This window comes from Mus musculus, chromosome 2 (assembly GCF_000001635.26).
Source record: "Mus musculus strain C57BL/6J chromosome 2, GRCm38.p6 C57BL/6J".
Taxonomy (NCBI): Eukaryota; Metazoa; Chordata; class Mammalia; order Rodentia; family Muridae; genus Mus; species Mus musculus.
In genome coordinates this window covers 20,846,606-20,870,116 of record NC_000068.7, presented here as the reverse complement: position 1 = coordinate 20,870,116, position 23,511 = coordinate 20,846,606, and the positions used below count along the sequence as shown (strand labels likewise).

General features: G+C 42.6%; 1 protein-coding gene across 18 annotated transcripts in view; it reads left to right on the top strand.

Annotated features, from left to right (window-relative positions):
• Arhgap21 (Rho GTPase activating protein 21) overlaps positions 1-22,198 on the top strand; it is a 120,773-nt gene extending 98,575 nt beyond the window's left edge. For 7 of the 18 annotated variants that reach the window (XM_006497540.4, XM_030252085.1, XM_030252084.1 and 4 more), the window contains 15 exons: positions 2,279-2,315; positions 4,727-4,852; positions 6,753-7,037; positions 8,867-8,931; positions 9,007-9,146; positions 9,671-9,813; positions 10,081-10,236; positions 10,321-10,399; positions 10,977-11,050; positions 11,127-11,216; positions 14,411-14,536; positions 14,722-14,763; positions 15,077-15,182; positions 17,048-17,079; positions 19,732-22,182. In XM_006497540.4, coding sequence (XP_006497603.1) covers positions 2,279-2,315; positions 4,727-4,852; positions 6,753-7,037; positions 8,867-8,931; positions 9,007-9,146; positions 9,671-9,813; positions 10,081-10,236; positions 10,321-10,399; positions 10,977-11,050; positions 11,127-11,216; positions 14,411-14,536; positions 14,722-14,763; positions 15,077-15,182; positions 17,048-17,079; positions 19,732-21,405 — 3,175 coding nt within the window. In that variant the 3' untranslated portion in view covers positions 21,406-22,182. Of the gene's footprint in view, positions 1-2,278; positions 2,316-4,726; positions 4,853-6,752; positions 7,038-8,866; positions 8,932-9,006; positions 9,147-9,670; positions 9,814-10,080; positions 10,237-10,320; positions 10,400-10,976; positions 11,051-11,119; positions 11,217-14,410; positions 14,537-14,721; positions 14,764-15,076; positions 15,183-15,884; positions 16,160-17,047; positions 17,080-19,319 lie in introns of those variants that run through there. The other 11 variants (XM_006497545.4, XM_006497543.4, XM_030252086.1 and 8 more) reach the window with 7 other exon arrangements.
• The last annotated feature ends 1,313 nt before the right edge of the window (positions 22,199-23,511 follow it).

Here is a 23,511-nt window from a genome sequence, read left to right as displayed (position 1 = left end):
TACTCATCATTATGATGTGTTCTTTCAAAAATTTTATTATTTGAACCTTAATTTTTTTTTTTTTTTTTTTTTAGTTCTTTTTGTGTGGGCATTTTTATTGACACAATGTCTAACTTATACGTTAGTTTAGGAAATGCTGACAGCTTTCAGAACAGTGAACTTTTTACCCAGGAACACCCAATCTTTCTTGCTTATCACCTTTGTTGAATAGCCTACATTCCCATCATGCTGTCATTTATAGTCTAACTAAATTAGTTCTTCTAGGACTAGTCGTATAAGAGCACTTCCTGTGAGATACAGCCAGGGCACAGTGTTCCAGCTCAGTAGGAATTTTCCTACTGATACCAGATTGGAAGTGTGGCTTGTTTGAGCTCTTTGCTCCCTTGAGGGAGATGTGTCAGTAACTGCTGTACTCTGGGCTCCTCCCTACACGGGTATGCACAGCTTCAAAGACCACAGCACTGTATGTTTCCTTGTTTAAAAACATTTAATGTATATACAATGTTTCAGGCTATATTAGCTCCTCATTGCCTTCTCTTGTCACTTCTGCCACCTGCTAAACTCCTTCTTTAGACCCCATGCAACTCCATGTCTGTGTGTGTATGCCCCATTGAGTTTAACTAGGGAAGCTTGCATGAGCATGTGTGGAGTCACTTACCATGGCATGACCAGCCTCCCATAGCCATGAGGAAAATGCCTCCCCACATGCCTGCAGGCACTGCTCCTCCTCACTGGCTCCCTCACTGCAGCTGGCTGCTGGCTGGTGAGTTTCTGTGTGAATGGGGAGGTTGGCTTTGATCTCTCTGCCTTGTTATTTGAATTATGCAACTAATGGTGTCCTGTATTGCTTTTAGCTGCCTTTGTTCATGTGGGTTTTTACCTTTTCTTGGGAGTAGTTAGTATATTTTGCATAGATTCTTTGATAATTTGATAATCCCAGCGTCTAGATTATTTCTGTGTCTGGTTTTATGATCTTCCATATCTTGAAACTGGGTTCCTTTTTTTGAGTACCTTTATTACCACTTTATTTTTATTGAAAGTCAGGCTCTGCAGGTACAAAAGACTGGGGTTAATGTTACAGTGTTTATTTGCAGAGGTGGGCATACATTGTGAGCCAGGCTATCTGCAGGGGTCTAGCCCTTTCTTTCTAGCCTGTCTCCTGGTCATTCTCAGAATGAAGTTCATGGACTTCTTCTAATTAATTACCTTCTTGTTTGAGAGAACAACAACATATTTAGTCACATGTTAAAGGTTTAATTATTTTGAAGAGTTAATACAAACCTGTCTTCTGATTGACAGCACTTGTTCCTCCCATCTTGAAAGTACTCAAGAGTATGGATGGATATGCGTGCTTACGGGTGGGGGTTCTTTGGCCTTAACAGACCTGCAGGGAGATGATAGATCCCCAGGCAAGGACACAGTCTGGTTCAAAATGACTTAATAGCCAGTGGTGGTTCAAACTTGTGGTGTCTAACTCCGAGTGGTTTAGGCATAATTATTTTAGCCACAGCACAGTTTGATGAAAGTTTTTCTGGTGATAACTCAGTTATCACCAAACAACAAATCAGAGATAAGTTTCTTTGAGAAACCAAGTAAGCTAAATAAAGATTGGACATGACGCAATCAAAACCCTTTGTAAAGTACATATGACACTTTCCATAAAGATAGGTTCTGTAGATGGACTGAGAAAAGTAGGTTTATAAGACAGGTCTGGAAGAAGGTCTACTGCCAGATAGTCTCTAACTACACAGATGGTACAAAGGTCACTGGGCTAGAAAGCACATCTACTTTCTCTTTCTGGGCAGAGAACAGGTTCTACACTCCTTTCTTTGAAGGAACAAGTGTGGCTCACATTCCAGGTTCCTCCTATGCTCAGCACTGTGTACCCAGGGGCCAGCACCACCTGACTGCTCTCTGACTACTGCATCTCCTGAACCCTGCATCTCAGGATTTCCCCCAGCTGGAAAAGGCAGGCCCAGCTGTGGGTAAAAAGCCCAGCAGTTAGCCTGAGTAGCTTTTCCTTTGATATAAAGTTTTTTTTTTTTTAAAGTAGCACACTTAAAGCAAAAAAGGCAGAAACAGCTTTAATTTGCCAGATCAGCTAAGAAAGCCGCTATCATTGAATTGAAAATGTACATAGTTATAACTTAGCTCTTCTCATTTACATCGGTCACATGATAAGAATGAAATGTCAGCTCATTAATGAAAACTTAGTTGTACTCAATTCTTACACCAAGAGTTTATATTTATTACACATATTTATATACTTCTCCAACAGATCCTTTAAGCACGTGTCTAGCCTGAAGGGAATCAAGGTTAGTACTTAATATTTTAAAGATATCAAGTAAATGATAAATGTTTTGGGTTTTTTGTTTGTTTTTTATTTTGTTTTACTTTCGTTTGATTTAGCTCTTCAAAAAATTTGTATTTTCTCTTTTGGATACTTTGTTTTTGTCTTTGTTTTTATTTCATTAGATATTTTCTTTATTTACATTCCAAATGCTATCCTTAAAGTTCCCTATACCCTCCCCCTGCCCTGCTCCCCTACCCACCCACTCCCACTTCTTGGCCCTGGAGTTCCCCTGTACTGGGGCATATAAAGTTTGCAAGACCAAGGGGCCTCTCTTCCCAATGATGGCCGACTAGGCCATCTTCTGCTCCATATGCTGGATACTTTGTTTTTAAATGGTGTAACTTTTTAGTCTGCATCTACTACATTTGAAAAATAGGAGTTATATTTTTAATTTCTAAACATTTTGATCAAGTATGTAATACCTGTAAGCATTGGGCTAATTTTTCTCATTACCAACTCAAGGCCCAAATCAACCTGCCTAGCAGTATTTCTGTGTTTTCTCAAAAGTATTAGCTTGTACTTTCCTCCACCTGTGCTTATAGCCCCACCCTTCACACTTCTTGTATTTCACTGAGAAATTCCAAATGGCTAGACAGGAATGGCCCTATTTACCACCCTGGGAAGTGACTGTGGCTGCACTGTACCCATAGACCTTCTTTTCTTGCTCTTACCATAAAGTCTTTGTCCTAGGAACATGACCCTGCCGAGAGCCAGCAAGCACTAGACTTGCGTGGCATGCCTCAGTACTCACTTTCCCAGCACGCAGGTTTCCGTGATGGGATTATCGCTCCCGTTCTCTCTAGCCCCACCCTCCTCTGCAGTCAGTCTTCCCATGCTCATTGTCCGTCCATGATCTTCCTGTGTTAAACAGAAACCTCTTGGAATCGACATTTCTCTCTACCACCCCTGTTTGTCCTTTTTTTAGTGAATCCCATAAAAACCATGTACACAGTCTCTTCCCCTCACACACACACACCAGGGTGACTGTGCCAAGGCTGCCTGTGACACGGAGCCCCACAGTTGATGGCTCCTATGGATTTTAGCATACTGCCACCTTTCAGGAATAATTCTACAATTCCTGTCCCCGTGGTGAAGTACCTCTGTACCCTACCCCCACTTCATTATCAGCATCTAAGAGTACTACTGAATCTCCCTTGCTGGGTCTTCTGCACTGTTAGCATTGTGGATTGTCCAAAGCTAGTTTCAACCCTTGTTTCTGTACACGGATTTCCTCACTGATTACTTCAGAGTCCTCAGAGAGTCTATACTGCTAGCCTTTGCTTCCTCTCAGAACAGTAGCACACGTGACCTGCTCTGTACCTGACGTCATCACCCGGATATTACCAAGCAATCCTAGGCTCGAGTAGTTATCTTAGTTGCTTTATTCCTTCTCTCCATCTCATTGGTTCCGATTCTGTTCTCCTATTTGCTCAAGCCATACTGTACAACTTGGTTCTGTTTTTTGTTTCACTCTCTTTAATATCGAGCTTGTCTGCTCCATCTCTGAGCCATTGCCTGAGTGTTCCATTCCTTTTCCTCTCCTGGAGATTGTCCCATTCTCTCCAGTCACTTGTGTCTTCATGCCTGTCCCTTTAGAAACCATTCTCCATGCAATAGTGGTCGAATTCCTCACTTTCAGGCTTCCCTTCCTCTTCTTACCACAGACAAAGGCCAGATCTACCTTTCCTTAGCTCTCGCCTTCCTGTTAGCTCTAAATTACTAAACTGATGAATGTGTGTTCACCAGCCATATGGTCTCCCTGCACTTTTCATCTGCCCTCTTAGGCTGGCTCTTTCCCTGTGAAAAGGCACTGCTGTGACCACCAATTAGTCATTGCATGTTCAGTCTCACCGTGCTCCTCCCCCAGAAGCACAGATCACATGTATCACTGAACTTTTGTTTCATTGTGTCTTAAAGCAAGATCTCACTGTGTAGGGTGGACCATCTTTGAACTCTTTCTGTAACCCTGGCTTGTCCCAGACTGTAAGTGAGGCACACATTAATTAATTATCCTCCCATTGTGGCCCCTTGGGTGCTGAGGTTACAAGGGTGTACAACTACACCTGGCTTCTTGTCCCCCCCTTTCCCCATCTCCCATTATTTTTTTTTCTGCCAAAATTTGAGTCCATGAAGATCAGGGAAGTCATACTATTCTGTAGGTGGCTTTTGAAAACCAAATGGAAGCCAATTCACCTTTTTTTTTTTTTTTTTAAGGATTAGAAGTGTTTCTAGTATTACTTCTAAACCCAGAACTTTCCACAGTGTTTTACTTAGAACATTAAATATGACATTTTGCCAACACCATTTCCATGTATAAATATTTATAAAAAAGAGAAACTGACCTTTGGCTGTTTTCGTGGCATTTTTCTGTAGATTACAGACAGCCAGAAGTCATCAGAAGACTCTGGATCGAGAAAGGGTTCTTCCTCCGAGGTCTTCAGTGATGCAGCCCGAGAAGGCTGGCTCCAGTTCCGACCACTGGTCACCGATAAGGGCAAGGTAGTGCACCTTCTCAGCTCGTGTGACATCAGAAATTCAGGCCTAATAAGCGAAGCTCATACTTGTGAGGTTGTAAGCCTTCCGGGTACAAGGCACATTCATAATAACAAAGGAAAATCTGATCAGTGGAGTGGTTTCCAGCGCTTTGTCTTGAATGCCAGCTACATGTGGAGTACTGCCTTACAGCGTGCCAGTGAACAGAGAAACGGGGTATCTAGGAAGGAGCCCTGTGTCTCTTCTTTACCAGGATCGGCTATTAGAGAGGCTTTTACGTCACTGAGGAATAGTCCCCTCAGTAGTCATCTAGAAATATGTAGCCTAGTTCTTTTCAATTCCCCTTTTAATTTTTAGTTCATTTTATTTTACAAACACTAAATGGTATAAACAAGTATAATGTTATCAGCATGTGCTTCAGTAGATAGAATCCAGCGAAATAAAATCATTGCATAAGAAGACTTCAGTGCTGCTAAAGAGTTTAGATTTGCAAACAGGCTTGGATCTGGACAGCCCCACTTTCCCATGCAGAGCTGATGGTTTTGCTGACATCATTTCCTGTCAGTACATGATCTTTCCAGGACTCTCCTCCTGGAGTGTTTTATTATGTCCCTGATCTAAAACTTGATTTTTTTACTTGTATTATGGTGGGGGGTTGGGGTTCTGGTTTTGTTTATTGTTGTCAGAGATACGGCTCAATGTTACAGCCCTTGACTGATACAAGCAATACTCAGAGTCAATCCCTAGCAGCAGGAGGAAAAAAAATATTCCATGGACTTCTTTGTTTATTTTGTTTTGTTTTGTTTTGGAGTTTTTGGTTTTTTGCTTGTTTGTTTGGTTTTGGATTTTCAACACAGGGTTTCTCTGTGTAGCTCTGGCTGTCCTGGAATTCATTTTGTAGACCAGCTGGCCTTAAACTCCCTTGTGATCCACCTCCTTCTCTTCCTGAGTGCTGGGATTAGAGGCGTGTACCACTACTGCCTGGCTTGGATTTTTCTTGTTGTTTTATGTAAAGTTCTTTACTACTTTTGTATTCATATGATTGTTGTTAAAAACAACAACAACAAAAAAAGCAAACAGGGACTGGAGAGATGGCTCAGTGGTTAAGAGCGCTGGCTGCTTGCTCTTCCAGAGGACCTGAGTTCAAATCCCAGCAACTACATGGTGGCTCACAGCCATCTGTAATGGGATCCAATACCTTCTTCTGCTGTGTCTGAAGACAGCTACAGTGTACTCACATACGTGAAATAAATATAAAAAAATTATAATAAAATAAAGCAAACAGTACTAATGGCCACTTTCAGTGCATCTCTGTAGCATGCATTTTACTGGTTTCGATACTCAGTTATGTCTTCCCATCTGCCGTTGAAATTTTACTATCCTTAGCATCGGTTCAGATACATGTCCTAATTGGCATATATGTGACATCTAAAAAAAGTTGTACATTTAAAAGTTTTATTGATCGATTGGTTGATTTAGACAGGATCTCACTGTGTTGCCTGGAACTTGCTAAGTAGACCAGGCTACCTGATACTGAGAAGCTCTGCTTTGTGAGTACTGGGTTTAAAGACATGAATCACCAGGCTCAGCTACATTTTTATTGTGTGTGTGTTGAGTGATTGTCCCTATGCCACAGCAAGGACATGGAGGTCAGAAGACAGCATATGAGAGTTGGTTCTCTTGTTCTGTGTGGGTCTCTAGGATCAAACGCAAATCAGGCTTGGCAGCATGCACCTTTAGTGACATTTTTTTTATCCTTCCTCATTTCATGTGATTTCAAGTAAATGAGACATTTGCTTTACTAGGTACACAAGTATTCATGGGAAAGGTATTACTTAGTGATCCTGTCACAGAGTTCTAGTCTTGTATTGCATATTGACGAACATGGACCAATTATGTTTTCTAGAGAGTTGGTGGCAGTATTCGGCCATGGAAACAGATGTATGTTGTCCTTCGGGGCCACTCACTTTACTTGTACAAAGACAGAAGAGAGCAGACAACGCCATCAGAAGAAGAGCAGCCCATCAGTGTCAACGCTTGCCTGATAGACATCTCGTACAGTGAGACCAAGAGGCGGAATGTATTCCGACTTACCACGTCTGACTGTGAATGCTTGTTCCAGGCTGAAGACAGAGATGATATGTTATCATGGATCAAGACTATTCAGGAAAGTAGCAACCTAAATGAAGAGGTAGGTTTCTCGAAGAATGTGGGCGAAACTTGGTATTCTCACAGTATGTTCCCTAGGCTGACTAAAAGCATTGGATAGATTATTTTTATAAGAAACCTTTTTGACCAAATTACAAGCCTCTTTGATTTTGAGAGTAGTATTGTTGTGGGTTAGGACAAATGGCTATGTAAAGACACTATGTTTTGGTTTGGTTTGGTTTGGTTGTATTGTTTTCATGGAGTTGTACAAGCAAAATGCAATATAGCCTAGTGTAGTCACGTGCTTCTCAGGGAGCATGTGCTGTGGAAACCATGTTACCTGCTTTACGCTCTCGAGATTCTCTGGCTCCTACCAGCTAGGAGGTATTGTAGGATTGTAGTCGTCAGGATAGTGCTTATACCATGAGGACACTTAGCTTTCGTTCTGTAGCTGCTTAGTGCAGTTACCAGCAGAATTGTGTGCAAAGAAGCTGAAGATAGATTCAACTTAAGAACTAACTTACGCATATGTGTACTTGCACAAATAAATAAATACATCTGTGTGGCTTGGAAAAAAAAAAAAAAAAAAAAAGAACTAACTTACTTGGGTTTTTAATTAGCATAAGAGTACTAGGATACCTTATGGTGTTTTCATATGGACTCGGCGTTTTTGATCCTTCTCCCTCGCCTCCTTTCCTCCTGGTCCCTTCATCCTGCAGGTAGCCTGCCTTCTTCTCACGTGGGTTTGCTGCCTCCTGGGTTTGTCCTTCCCTCTTCTTTTTCCATACTCACACTCCTTTCTCTAATTCAATGACTTGTACCACATATAGACGTATGCACATACAAAAATTAAAATCTAGGATGTGCTTATGAAGGAAAACATACAATTTGTCTTCCTAAGTTTGGGCAAAGTAATAGTAAAAAGTGGAGAAGGGATTTACTCAACGTGGTGACCCTGGGAAGAGGGACAAAGAGGCCGAGTGGGCTCCCCAGGACTGTCTTTGGGACCCTTGCATGAGGGTTTGATTTAAATAGAAGGCAGAAAGTCATGATAACTAAGCAGTCCTGGTCAGGGTGTGCTCCTGCCCATCATCATTGTGGCTGGGGTCTGATATGTTACAAAATGGAGTGAAATCTCTTTCTAGGAGGCAGCCCCTCTAATTGACGCCATGCATGATGATAGGGAGCCTTCCCTTCGGTCAGTGTGATATTCCAGGGAAAATCCCACCTTCTTGAAAACCACTGTTTCAATAATCTGATAGCCCAAAAACGTATTATATAGTCTTTTTAAATATTTTCATTCCTGCCTGTGTGGCTACATGTATTTCATTACACTCAAAATAAGACTTATTTTTTAAAAAAATGTTTGCAGAGACATACCAGTGTGTAATTGCAATTGCTACAAATAGAGTCGTTCCTGTTTGCTCAGCTCTGGGTTCAGCTTGGGGCACAGGACAAAAGGGGTTCCTGATAAGCTGCCCTTTTTGATACCCCCAACTCTTACGTGCCTGTTCCTTGTTCAAGTTTATCTTTAGCAGATTCTTTGACTCTGTGGTATTATTGACTCCGGATCATTTTTCCTGGTACTAGAGAAGTTAGCGCTGTGCTCCAGGTCACACATTTTCTGTAACATCAGTTCAGGAGTACTGAATCCCTGCGGCTTGAGAATTATCCGAGGAGCTGCATAAGTACAGGAATTAGACAGCAGACTTACTTGCAGGGGCAGCAGGCAATTGGGCCATCCCCACTGAGAACAAGTCATAGCATTTGTATTGACAAGTTGGTTCAGTAGCAAGCCTCAAGCCCATGGCTATCCTCTGCCTCTAAGAGTCTAATAACCCTTCCCATTGTCACCTTCTGCTCCTTCTGTAGGACACTGGAGTTACCAACAGAGATCTAATTAGTCGAAGAATCAAAGAGTATAACAGTCTGCTGAGGTGAGACTCCCACCATGCCTATGGTTAATGTAGATGCCACGTGTACAGTGCTTTAGAAAGGTTTCTTTCTTTCAGCAGCAAAACAGAACAGTTGCCAAAAACACCTCGCCAGAGTCTTAGCATCAGGCAAACTTTGCTTGGTGCTAAATCAGAGCCAAAGACTCAAAGCCCACATTCTCCAAAGGAGGAGTCCGAGAGGAAGCTTCTCAGTAAAGGTAACTAATGGCAACCAGGGCTCTGGCTGGGATCGTGAGGGTGTGTCCTGGCTTTCCTGTGCTATTGTTACGAGCAGTCACAGCTAGCTGGTTAGCTAGCTCAAAGCTCACTGTAGACATGGTATAAGCTCAGTGGACATTTTCCTTTAAGATGAAGCCAGAGGCATCTGTTTCTTTAATCTAGAGGAAGGGTAGGAGAACACACAGTCACATGAAGGCATCTTTACAGATGTGAATGGCCAGATACATCGCTGTGAGACAGGCGGTGCTTCCCTGCCTCTTACAAAGAGGACATACTGCTTCTGCCTTCTGTCTGAAAGGGAAGAAATACAACTATATCTGACAAGTTATATGGACAGATTGGAGGCATAACAGTAGGAAGAGAATAATTGTGAATGTACACTGGGTGAATGTAGACTGTTTTATAATATAAGACTACAGTTAATTAAGCATTGATTAATTAGATTTAAATAGTCTTGTTTCCATTTTGTGTAACATCATCTTATTTCAATAACAATCAAAAGATGATACCAGTCCCCCTAAAGACAAAGGTACTTGGAGAAGAGGCATTCCAAGCATCGTGAGGAAGACGTTTGAGAAAAAGCCGGCCGCCACAGGGACCTTTGGAGTTAGGCTGGATGACTGCCCACCCGCCCACACCAACAGGGTAGGAGAGCCCAACCATCTATCTGGACCTCTACACAGCGTCTGTGCTAGTGGGGCCTGAGCGCACAGCCCTTCAGATAAGTGTCCATCTGGTACACTGCCCTCCCTTAGGATGACTGCTCTGCTGGCTGAGTAATTTTTATGTTTAAGCTTTTTATCTAACATACTAACTGAACTAGAGTAGTGATTTAATCGGAAATGGTCAGTAGGGATTCATTTTCAAACTTCGGTACTGTGTTAAATAAAATGCTGGTTTCTTGTTTTGCAGTACATTCCATTAATCGTTGACATATGTTGCAAATTAGTTGAAGAAAGGGGTCTTGAATATACAGGTATTTACCGAGTTCCCGGCAACAACGCAGCCATTTCAAGCATGCAGGAAGAACTCAACAAGGGGATGGCAGACATTGACATACAAGATGATGTAGGTTCACTTCTGCTGGACTAACTGATTCATTTTTTCCTTTCATAACATTAACCATACTGTATTTCTGTTTTGCATATCCAGAAATGGCGAGATTTGAATGTGATAAGCAGTTTACTAAAATCCTTCTTCAGAAAGCTCCCTGAGCCTCTCTTTACGAATGGTGAGTTAGCTCCCACAAATCACGCCAGAGCAAAAGGTCCAGCCTGTGCTAGAAGCCATAATCAAACGAGAAAAGCGAGGGCTAAAGGAAACAGCAGTTATCTTGGCTCTAAATTAAACGAAAAGCATAATTAAGAACTGGTTTTGGTCTTTTCATAAATTTTGGTGAAAATCATTTGCTAAATTGATACACTTCAGTAAAGTGAAAATAAGATGTATGTTGGCCTATGTTTGTCATTAAGCTAAAAATGTTGTTATTGTTTCAGTCAAATTCTCTGGACATGAAGCATAGCGGAAGGACCCTGCAGTAGGTGCTACTGTTAGTTAGGTAGGGATAATGGCCAGGCTGACTGGATACCAGACTGTAGCTTCAGAGGCATCCCACTGAGAGAACTTTCCTCCGGTTGTTGGGAAAGCTTGGAGATCATTAAGAGCCATCTCCAGCATGTAAATTTCAGAGATCTATATTTAGGGATGCATGAAAGTCTTGTACGTTTTAAATTGTGGTTCCTTGAGCATAGTGAGACCGTATTTCACCCAAGCAGTTAACCTCGTTCTCTTCTTCCTACCACTGCCAGACAAATATGCTGACTTCATTGAGGCCAATCGCAAAGAGGACCCACTGGATCGGCTACGAACATTAAAGAGACTAGTAGGTATTACTTTTACTTGGGGAGGTGCAGCTCAAATGCAGCATTTAAATCCATCCTGAAAATAATATGTTCCAGATTCATGACCTGCCTGAGCATCATTTTGAGACGCTCAAGTTTCTCTCGGCTCATCTGAAGACAGTGGCAGAGAACTCAGAAAAGAATAAGGTACGTCAGGAAGGGACCTCTCTGAGGGTTGGCCTCCGTAGCTCTGGGCTAAAGATGTTCATTCCGCAGAAGCCTAAGAGTGCCTCTGACTGGGCTGGCTAGATCTTCCTGAGGATAACCTCACGGCAGAGGCTCCACAGGCAGCTGTCCTTTTGTCCTTTAAGGGAATTTCACTTAGAAATGTTTCAGTTTACATTCAGCCAGCAGGAAAAATGGAAGTCAAAATTTTATTTTTGTTTTTGGCTCTATGTCACTAGCTTGAGTAGGAGGCATATATGTGTGATATACAAGCCAAAGGGTACCAGACGATATACGCTGAAACGTTTTCTTTAGTTCCTATTAGACAGGTATGATAGCTTTCTCCTTTTAATACCCCGTTATCATGCAGCACAAAATGAGCTGTTCTAAGGAGTATCGAGTATTCAGTTCATATTCAGGTTTTCTTGACATTTTTAAAACGGTTTCTACAGTATGATTGTTTCTTTAAATATCTAGCTCAGATCCAGACATTGGATTTCACTGGTCCGTTTTAGTCTTAATTTCGTTTTGCTTAGTCAGTGAATGATTGTTTCCCGGGTCCATTCTATCAAGAGATTAAATGATTCTCCTCCTAACTCACATCATTCATTAAAGTTCTTAGATGGGCTGGAGAGATGGCTCAGCGGTTAAGAGCACTGACTGCTCTTCCAAAGGTCCTGAGTTCAAATCCCAGCAACCACATGGTGGCTCACAACCATTCATAATGAGATCTGACGCCCTCTTCTGGGGTATCTGAAGACAGCTACAGTGTGCTTACATATAATAAATAAATAATCTTTTTTTTTAAAGTTCTTAGATGATCATATTGTGTTTTGGAGTGAAAACATTCAAGAGAAAGCTAAGGAGTAAGGCTATCACGCCTCTTCTAAGATTGCTTCCTGCCTGTGTAGGCAAAGCTCAGTGGTCCAGCAGTGCATCACCATCACCCTGTTTGAGAAGATGGGCAAGACTACACATTGCCTCTGCACCGTCCAGGTGTTCATTGTTGTCAATTGAGAGAGCTGTGAAAGGTTAAGGAGAAGGGGAGGGCATCCGAAGATGCCAGTCTATTGAGCTGTCTCTAATAAAAGTTTGTACAGAAAATCAAAGTTTCCCCGGTATAATTTTAGCTGGAATATTTTCTAGTTGATTATCCCTGAAGGATGGATGGTGTGTCGTTCTTCAGTTCTGCTGGACAGAAGCTAGTGTTTGTTTTAAGGTAGGCTCTCTGTGTAGTGCAGCTGCCCTGGAGCTTGCTCTGTAGACCAGGCAGGCCTCAAACTCAGAGATCTCATGTACCTCCTGGTGCTAGAATTAAAGCACGAGTCACCATACCGGGCTCCTTTTTTTCTTTTAGAAATCTGTCCTAAAGTTTTACTTATTTAGGGATTTTTTGAGAAAGGCTCTCAGGTAGCTCAGACTGGTCTTGAACTCGCCTTTCTGGAGCCTGTGTGTCCTTTAAAGTATTATTCTCTTGCCTCCTCCTCACAGGTACTAGAGTCACAGGCATAGGGGGTTTGCTAGGTTAATACTCAGACTTGAAGACAATATGGTATTTTATTTCCTAAACTTTTTTCTTTCTTTGCTCATTAACTTATTGATTCACTTTAGATCCTGATTGCAGCCCCCCTTCTCTTCTCAGTTCCTGCCTCACACAGCCGCTTCCCCCACCCCTTCCCTTCAGCTCTGAAAAGAGGGAGCTCGCCCCTGAGTACCAGCCCACCCTGGCACCTCCTCTCCCACTGAGACCAGACAAGGCAGGCCAGTTAGGGAAACAGGATCCACAGGCAGGGAACAGAGTCTGGGGAAGCTCCCATTCCAGTTGTTAGGAGGCCCTCGTGAAGGCCACGCTGCAGGTCTGATACACGTGTGGGGGTTGCGGGGGGAGGTCCAGCCCTTGTATACTCTTTGGTTGCTCCTTGACTTTTTTTAACCTAATTTTTTGGAACTTAGATGCACATTTCAAACAATTGCCAGAAATGAAAAACTAAGCCAAATGTCATCTTATATATGTAGGAGCTAGCTAAAATTTACTTACATAAAACAAGCATTTCTATACATAAATATTAATGTATATAATTAGTCTAAAGACTTAACTGAAGCCAGAAGCAAGAGTCTGCTGAACACCTGACAGAGTATTTGATGTGGTGGACTCTGGCCATGTGTACCAACACAGAGTTAGAATAAGATGATGGCATATTTCAGGACAAGATATAAACGGTGGTGCCCAAACCTTCCCAATAGTTACATTTTTATTTTAATAAGTCATCATCCTAGGAAAATCCTAATTTTAGTGAGAATTTATCCTAATTTTTTCTGCACCGAATTTGGTATGCTATTACATATAACACAGGTTAAACGATAAGTGACAGCTGTTTCAGTAGAGGAGAAAGGCTTTTTGTCTGGTGACTGTATACACAGGCCTGTGCCTCACAGTCTAGTACTGTAGGGGCCCTGCCTAATGGATTTTGTTTTTAAAGTTTTGTGATGATTTTTTTAAAAAATATTTTGATGGCTTCTTAAGATTGGTTAAAGTTTGGATTCTTAAGATTGGTTGAAGTTATTTAACACTTTATCAAAACTTAAGCTCAAAGTAACATAAAAGAAAACAGGATCCAGGCCCATGCCTGTCATAACTGACCAGAAATTCAGGATAGTGTGTCAGTGAATGTACAAACTGATCAGAAAACTGTCATGCTAAGAATGAAACCTCCTCCAGAACTTGAGGAGGTTTGGGTGGGGTAAAAGTGAATCGAAAAGTTACCTTCAAACTTGTTTTCCCCCGTTCTTGATTTTGATATATGACACAGAGAAGAATCTGGAACCTTGCATGTATTTCTAAATCCTTTGTCCCAGTTCTCAAGGGACAGAGTTCCTTATTCTTAAATTTAACTTTTTTTTTTCTTGCCACATAATCCTTCTTTGTTAATTAGGAATCATTGATTTGGTTAAAAACTAATCAAAGACTTCTTGGGAAAGCAGGAATAGCAATTAGGCATCACATATTATCAATCGAGGATTTGCTCACGGGAACATGACCTAGGCAGAATGGACTTCTCGTCATCCAGATGTATTTTTTCATCAAAAAGAAATTTCCATAAATAAATTTCAGCAACAGAATGCTAAAGCTGCCATGGAGACCTGGCCTAATTTTCCACTTTCATCCTTTCTTTCAGATGGAACCCAGAAACCTAGCGATCGTTTTTGGTCCAACTCTAGTGAGAACATCAGAAGACAACATGACCCACATGGTCACGCACATGCCTGACCAGTATAAGATCGTAGAGACTCTCATCCAGCATGTAAGTGCACGCTGCGTCTCTTCCTGGAAGTTCGCTTTCATCACAGCTGACAACTGGTAGAACAGAAGTCACCCGCACTGCTTTTCCCCATAAGACATTTCCCTTGTTTCTGTGCTATTCCCCAAGGGAGAGCTACACTTCAGGGCTTATTTAATTATTCTCACCTTTTTTATTTTAAATTTTAGCATGACTGGTTTTTCACAGAAGAAGGTGCCGAAGAGCCTCTTGTAAGTATTGTCCACACGTGCTCGGCTGCTCTCATGTGAGACACAGCCTCCTTCCTGATGCCATGGCCATCTTGGTCTCCTGCTTAGTATGCTGTTACCAGCTTTGCACCCTGGATGCAGGCGGCTAGCCCCTCAGTTGCTGGCCTGATAAGAATATAACGATGGTGCCTACTTTACCATTAGTGACATCTAACCAATGCAAAATTAACCTTGTGCTCAATATAATACTGTATCTTTTACTAAATGTTGTTTAAAATTTTAAAAATGTTGCCTTTGAAGAGATGATGAAGAGCTCTCTGTTTGTTAACCATAGACAGCAGTGCAGGAGGAGAACACAGTAGACTCCCAGCCAGTACCAAACATAGATCATTTGCTCACCAACATTGGAAGGACAGGCGTGCTCCCTGGAGATGTATCAGGTAACTCTTGTCTAGGCAGTACACTGCTGACTGACCTCTAGGCTACTTGACCTTCCTATAAGTGAAACAGTGAGCAGCCATAAGTAACACTCCATATGGGTTCTTTTCTCTTCTTCTTCCTTTTCCTTTCTACTAATAAAAACTGCAACTCGCCTTTTCTGATGATCTCACTTCCGGCGACTGTAACCCACTGACAGTGCATGGAGTAGTGATGTGTGTCAGAGTGGGAACCTGAGAGTGATGAGCATGCAAACCACTGTTTTGTTTTATTTTATTTTTTTTAATTCACAGTTTCCATGTAATAGTCATCACAAGGTAAAACAGATATATGCTGCTGAATGTGTGGTTGCTGTGACGGCAGAAAGAATGGTTAGACTGGGTGCTTAGTTCTGTTTGGGACCAGTTCTGTGCTGGCAGCAAGCTGAGCTGCCCCTCTCAGTCCTATCATGTCACCAGAGACGTCACAGTCAAAGTCATTCCACTTGACCTTGATTTTCTTCTCTCTCCTACTGCCACCCTAACGCTTGGTTAAGTATTAGTATTTAATAGGCTCTGGATGAAAACGTCTCTTGCCAAACTGTTGCACTAATCTGGCATGCTATTTCACACCATGTTCTCCCTTTGTCTCTAGTTCTTGTTTTAGCTCGAAAGGGTTTTTTCAGCTCTTACTGACACAGGCAAATCTATACTGATGTTGCACAGGCGATGTGGGAGGAGTCTATCACACGGTAATGTCACTAGTGGATTCTGTGATGTCCCTGATGGACAGCTGGAGCTGTAGGAAGAAGGAGGACTGCTGTCCACACTGTAGCTGCCTTGTCTGCAGAAACCCCCGGTTCTTGTAAATGCCAACCCAGTTGATCTGTGGTGTACACGTCTCTCTTAAGAATATTGTAAACAGATCACTACTACTCTTTTAAAAGTTTTTCTGCTGTCTCTTGTTATTTCTGAAGCAGACCCTGAGGAGAAATAGCATGGTATGGTCAACCGGTTCTTAAAGTCATAAAGCATTTAGCCATGTGTTAAAAGGGGCGTGGCACGGGGCCCAGCTCATTAATTTTGAAAATTATTCTCCCAAAAGTTCAAAGATAAAATTCTAAAATTGATATTTATTCTTCATAGCGCTGGCCCCTTCCTACCCTCTTTATACTTGTATAATCTGAGTTTTTGCCAGACAGCAAAATTATGGTCTCCATTTCTCCATTTCCATAATAGCATTTGTTAATAGATACTTACAAACCTGTTAGCAATTTAACCAAACTAACCAAAAGGATCCCTGACTGCAGAGATGTGAAGCTGGGGTCAAGTACAAAAACTAGAATCATCCAAAAAAGCTAAAAGTGACCTGGAATCAAGGTCATCCTAATGCCTTTGTCCCATCCATTCGCATCTGGGATAAGCTCGTACAAATTCTAATCCGACAGTCTGACAAAAATCAACACATACACCAGTTGAGTGTTTCAATTTGTAGTTAGGGCAGCCAACAGTCTGGAAAGTTCTACATTGTGTATCAGCTTCAGATACAAGATGTGGGACATAATTTTTAAAGGTCTTCAAGCTTCTTTATTGCTAGATTTACTGTTTAGAAAATAGACACTAGTGTTTCTGTTTTTGTTTAGCACAGGGCTCCTTTGCCATTCCTCTCATTGAGCTGGTTCTGCCTACAATTCACAGCATCCTTTCATGGCGGTGGCTTTCTGTGGTGCAGCTTGCATCTTTGTGAGCTCTGACTATCCACTGTGTTCTTGTTTTGAGTTTTGCTTTCACATTTTGTTCTGTGCCTGTCCTTTTCATAAGTTTTGCATTGTTTGTTGAAAGCAGTGAAGCTTCGCTCCCACTAACCACATTTTATTTACGTCCCACAGATTCAGCTACTAGTGACTCCGCAAAATCTAAGGTAAGTTGTTCTATACAGCTGGAAAACACTTCGTGGTAGCTTTGGGTTGGGGCTGACTTCCATCATTAACATACAAGTGTAGTACACACTGGAGCCAGAGGAATAAAGTCTAGTATGCAGAGAAGCTAATTTGGAATAGAAGAAGGGTGAAAAGTACAAGATTGTAAGTTAGAAAAGTGCAGTTATGGGAACGGTTTAGCGTGATGTAGACAACAGTGGTTTATTTACATTGTCAAATTGACTAACATAAAAGCAGGGAGAGGGAGAGAGAGAACCCCCACATAAGCTGGGAAGATGGCATGTGCTTGAGACAGGAGGATAACCAGTTCTAGTCTGGGCGTTGCTATATAGTGAGACTGTCTCAAAACACATACAAAACACAAATACACAATAGGTGGTTGAGTTTATCCACCAAGTCACTTCTCAACAACTCTTAGAGTGTGATTCTGTTGCTATGACAAATGCTGTGACCAAGGGCAGCTTAGGAGAGGGAAGAGTTCATCTAACATAACACATCTCACGGTCACAGTCCATCACCGAGGGATGTCAGAACAGGAAGCAGAAACCACGAAAGAACAGTGCTGGCTTGCTCCTCAGGTGCTCATGCACAACTGGCTTTCTTTACAGAGGACCACCTGCCTAGAGACATGTTGCCTATAGTGGCCAGGCTATCACAACTCAGCAAGCAGTCCCCATACACTTGCCCAGTCTTTGCTCACACATATTCCAGTCTGTGCTGAGTAACCCCTCAACTTCAACTTCTTCAAGCAACATCTAAAGCTATTTAGTGCATCTACTGAGGGTTTTGCTCACTTAAACATATAATTTTATAAGCCTTTTTACCTTAAACCCACTAGCTGGTAAGTTCTTATACACACACAGAGTTACCTAGTTAATTATAGTACTGATGACACTACCCTAAGTCATGTAATTTCTGTCTCCCATGAACAGGGACATAATCACAGTCTAATCATCATAGTCAGGATGCTAACATGATCACGATACATTATTATATAAAGTAGTTTTATGCAGTTTTCCAATTACCTGAGGATTCTTTTAACCCCACCCCTACTCCCAACTCCTGCTCAGGGGTAATTGGGAGTCATTGCTTACATTCAGTTGTCATGTCTCCTTGGTCTTTGTAGAGCTCAGACACTTCTCTTTCATTGTTTGAAATGGTCCCAGTGTGTATCCCTGGCTAGCCTGGGACACCCAGTCTTGTGGTCTCAGCTTCCCAACTACATCGATATACCTAACTACAGACGATAGCTTTGAAATCAGAAAGAGATGCTTGAAATTCCTACTCCCTTCATTAGACACCGCCCCTTTCCTGTCTGCTCATCTTACATCGTTCTGTACGACGCCTGTGGGGTAGTGAACGCTCAGCTAACAGTTTCCAAATTGTAGAAAAGCAGTGTCATTTTCCCCAACACAGAGAATTAGAGAATTGTAAAGATGATATAATCTAGGTGCCTCTTTTGTGAACAACAAATTGAGATGCAAAAAGAGACTCCATCCCTACTATCTGCCATGCAGAGCATGCTGGAGACAGCCCAGGTTCAGCTGTGGTCCTCCAGTGCTAAGGAGGACATGGAGGAACAGAGTAACTCATAGGAATGCACTGGTGGGTGGCTCAGAAACCTATTACAACACATGAAAAGCACAGTTCTGTAGACCTGTGACTTACCCTTCAGCAGACCTTAGGAGAGCAGTTTAGCTTAAGACGTTTTTGTGTGTGCGTAATAGGAAACTATATTCTCAAATCCGTTAGTCCACATGCCTTCTGCTTGACTCTCTACTCAAGATTGTGTTCTAGAACAAGGGCTTACTCACCTGCCCACCAACAGACTGCTCAGCAGACAGACCTTCTGAACAAACTCATTTTAAATAGTTGTCATTAAGAACTCCTAATAAATAGCAGTGACTCTTAGAGCACTGGAGTGCTTCATGGTTAGGATTTACAACCTTTTCAGTAGTCTGTGTCATCTTAATTTTCTACTTTTGCTGTTTTGTGAGATGAATGAAATCTTTACTAACCTGATTTACCCAAGGCAAATCCCTGAAGATCCACTCCTGGTGAGGTAATGGAACCAGACTCCCTTAGCTGAATGAGTGCGTCAGTAGCAGATGTCCACAGTTAGAAAATTGAGTTCAGCCATACAGTCCTAATCTCATGTCTGAATATTACACTATGTCAGAATGGTGTTCACCTAATTTTCCCTTTTGGGTGTTTGAGACAGGGTCTCACTGTGGAGTTGGGGCAGCCTTGGAGCTTGTCCTCTTCCTGGCAGCCTACCCGGCACTGTGACTATAGGTGTATACCATCACACCTGGCAGAACTCTTCTACTTGTACATATAAAGGAAGTGGGAATATTTGAGCATTGTGGATGTGGAGAAAACCAACAGGAAAATTAGTAAGAATTGGGAAGCCTCAGTACCTTTACACATGAGAGAGATGTGTCTATCACGATGCGGCAAGAAATGGGAACTGTAATTAAGGTGACCCTGATATAAGTTCAAAGGGGACTTTTAAAACACATACGGTGTTGTGGTTGCATCTAGGACCGTTAGTAGACTTTAGTTCTTTACTACCTGGGGACAAGCCAGCCCTGGACAGTGTTCATGGCCTCATCTTTCTGCATGTTTCCTAGGGCTCCTGGGGATCCGGGAAGGATCAGTATAGCAGGGAACTGCTTGTATCCTCCATCTTCGCAGCTGCCAGTCGCAAGAGGAAAAAGCCGAAAGAGAAAGCCCAGCCCAGCAGCTCTGAGGATGAGCTGGACAGTGTGTTCTTTAAGAAGGAGAATACGGAACAGAGTCACAGTGAGATTAAAGAAGAGTCCAAAAGAGAAAGCGAGACATCAGGTAGCAAGCAGAGGGTCGTCGTTGCCAAAGAAAGTAACACTAAGAAAGACTCGGGTACAACGAAGGAGGAGAAGAAGATACCGTGGGAAGAACCATCCCCACCACACAGCTCCAAACGCAACAGGTCACCAACCCTCAGCTGTCGCCTGGCCATGCTGAAAGAGGGCCCCAGATCACTTCTGACACAGAAGCCCCACTGTGAAGAGACAGGGTCTGACTCAGGCACTCTGCTTAGCACGTCTTCCCAGGCTTCGCTCTTGAGGTCCTCCACTAAAAAATCCACCAGTCCGGAAACCAAGCACAGTGAGTTTTTGTCCATTGCTGGTACCACCACCTCGGATTATTCTACCACATCATCCACTACCTACTTGACCAGCCTGGACTCCAGCCGCCTGAGCCCTGAGGTGCAGTCAGTGGCCGAGAGCAAGGGGGATGAGGCTGATGACGAGAGGAGCGAGCTGGTGAGTGAAGGACGGCCAGTGGAGACCGACAGTGAGAGTGAGTTCCCCGTGTTTCCCACCACCCTGACTTCAGACCGGCTGTTCCGAGGAAAATTCCAGGAGGTTGCCAGGGTGAGCCGCAGGAACTCCGAAGGCAGTGAGGCCAGCTGCACCGAGGGAAGCCTCACACCGAGTTTAGACAGCCGCAGGCAGCAGTTCAGCTCCCATAGACTGATCGAATGCGACACACTGTCCAGGAAGAAGTCTGCTCGCTTCAAGTCAGACAGTGGGAGCCCCGGAGACACCAGGACTGAGAAAGAAACTCCTGCCCTGGCCAAGATGTTTGACGTCATGAAGAAAGGCAAGTCGACAGGGAGCCTCCTCACACCCAGCAGAAGTGAATCCGAAAAGCAGGAGGCCACTTGGAAAACAAAAATAGCAGATCGTTTAAAACTGAGACCCAGGGCACCCGCAGACGACATGTTTGGAGTTGGGAATCAAAAACCTACTGCTGAGACAGCGAAAAGGAAAAACATCAAACGCAGACACACGCTTGGAGGCCACAGAGATGCTACTGAGATCAGCGTCCTGAGTTTCTGGAAAGCTCATGAGCAGAGTGCGGACAAAGAGTCTGAACTTTCGGCTGTGAATCGGTTAAAACCCAAATGCTCAGCCCAGGACCTTTCCATCTCAGACTGGCTCGCCAGGGAGCGCGTCCGCACCAGTGCCTCCGACCTTAGCAGAGGCGAAGGCCTCGAGCCCCAGGCTGAGAGCCCCAGCGTGCTGGGAACACCCATCAGCACCCACTCACCACCGTCTCAGCAGCCCGAAGCAAGGGTTGCTGCTACCAGCACCTTGGCTTCAACCAGCCAGTCCCCTCTTTTCACACCACCACAGTCACCTGACCAAATAAACAGAGAAAGCTTCCAGAACATGAGCCAAAATGCTAGTTCTACAGCTAACATCCACCCCCACAAACAGTCTGAAAGTCCAGACACTAAAGCAGAGACTCCTCCCTGACTTTAAGCTGGGTCTAGCCACTCTAGCAAGGAAAAACTACTGTTACACAGTCTAGTAACTGTAAATATTTTTCTTGTACCAGAATTGTTATTATGCAGCCTTGCTTTGGGCTGGATTCACCATTTTGCACTGTGAAATAGCTTTACAGTGCATTACTACAGCCAGAAGAACACACGTATATATTTAAGAGTATATTGGATAGTTGTATACAAATAAGCAAGGTGTTTGTTGCAACTCACTACATAATATATTCCCCAAATTACTGAAGAAAGTCGCTGCCTCCTGCAGCCAAATTGTTCTTTTGGTTCCTCACTAACAAAAGTGCCTCATGATAAAAGTACATTTGATTTTTAGGGTGCCATATTGTTAAAATTAGAAAATTGAATAAATGAATGCATTTTATCAGTAACAAGTTTCCTTCCATTTACCAGTTAACACAGGTGGATACAGGACTTCAAGTCTTTAGTCATTCCAGACGGATCTGAGTTTTATATTCAAACTTTTAATACAGTTTTTGAGTTTTGTGTGACTTGAATTTTTAATCTTTCTGTAAAATACGTAATAACTTAAATGAACATATTCTATGTGTATCTTTTCTTCAGATACCAGATTTGATATAAATGTTGTAACATAGGTATGTAGATAGTGTATCCTGGATGGAACTGGCTTCTTACTGAGAAAAATATAATTCTGCATGAGGACTTTATCCAAACCTGTGTCATGCCTGTGTGCATACCCAACTAAACACTGGAAATAAAATTGTCTTGGTGAAGTTTGCACTGTTGGGAGCTTACTTGGTTTTACAAAGCTGTCTATTTATATATTATCTAATCCTTTTTTAAAAATATTTATTTATTTATTATATGTAAGTACACTGTAGCTGTCTTCAGACACTCCAGAAGAGGGCATCAGATTCCATTACAGATGGCTGTGAGCCCCCATGTGGTTGCTGGGAATTGAACTCAGGAGCTCTGGAAGAGCATCTGCTCTTAACTGCTGAGCCATCTCTCCAGCCCATATTATCTGATATTAACTTGTAAAGACCGCCTCTGTTCACACCGTCCTTCCACCTTTCCTTTCCTTGTGACTGAGAACGGTCTCTCAGGGTGCTTGCGGAACTTACTCCTGTGCATAGGAAGTACTTAGTAACTCTAGCTACAGCACTATGTTGCTTACTTAGCAACCAACTACAGCAGTGGATGTTGCTCACCTTGTCTTGAGGCGCATTAAGCAAGGGAAGGTTCTTGGGGGTCACTGACTCCTAAAGATTCATGGAGGGTACTAAGTGAGGGCTGTTGTGGGGTGCTAAGCTTTTGAGCTCTAAGAGTTCTTCTGGGTCTATACTTCCTAGCTATGTAGCATGTTAGACTGTGTAAACTAATGAATTAGCTCCTCACATAGACAGTGACAACAGTTCTTCCCAAAGTGGCATGTTATAAATAATACTTAAATAAACTATGCACATTTTAGGATTTGATGACCTCGGGAGTCACTGGGGCCAGAGATTCACAATGCTGCTGTACCTGAAACACTTGTTTATGAAAAAAATGTGTTAAATTCTACTGTATCACAAAACAAAATTCCTATTATCTATAAAGCTATATGTATGCATGCACACATACACATCATTGTCACAGGGGCTATATTTCATCATTATAAAAAAGGAAGGAAAGGATTTAATAGCATAATACATACTCAGTATACAAATGCTCTGACAGCTCCAGGACAGAAATGTAATGGAGTCATCAGACACTGTATAGGTGCAGCCACAGATGAGTGGAGGCCATGGTGTGTGTGGCTGTGCTAGCAGTCATGGGATTTTCTTTCTTATTTTAGACAGGGCCTCACTATGCAGCCGTGGCTGTCATGGAACTTACTGTGTAAACCAGACAGACTGGTCTGGAACTCGGATCTACCTGCCTCTGCCTCTGCCTCCCAAGTGCTGAGACTAACAGTGTTTGTTACCATGTGTCTTAGTCAGGGTTTCTATTCCTCCACAAACATCATGACCAAGAAGCAAGTTGGGGAGGAAAGGGTTTATTCAGCTTACACTCCCATACTGCTGTTCATCACCAAGGAAGTCAAGACTGGAACTCAAGCAGGTCA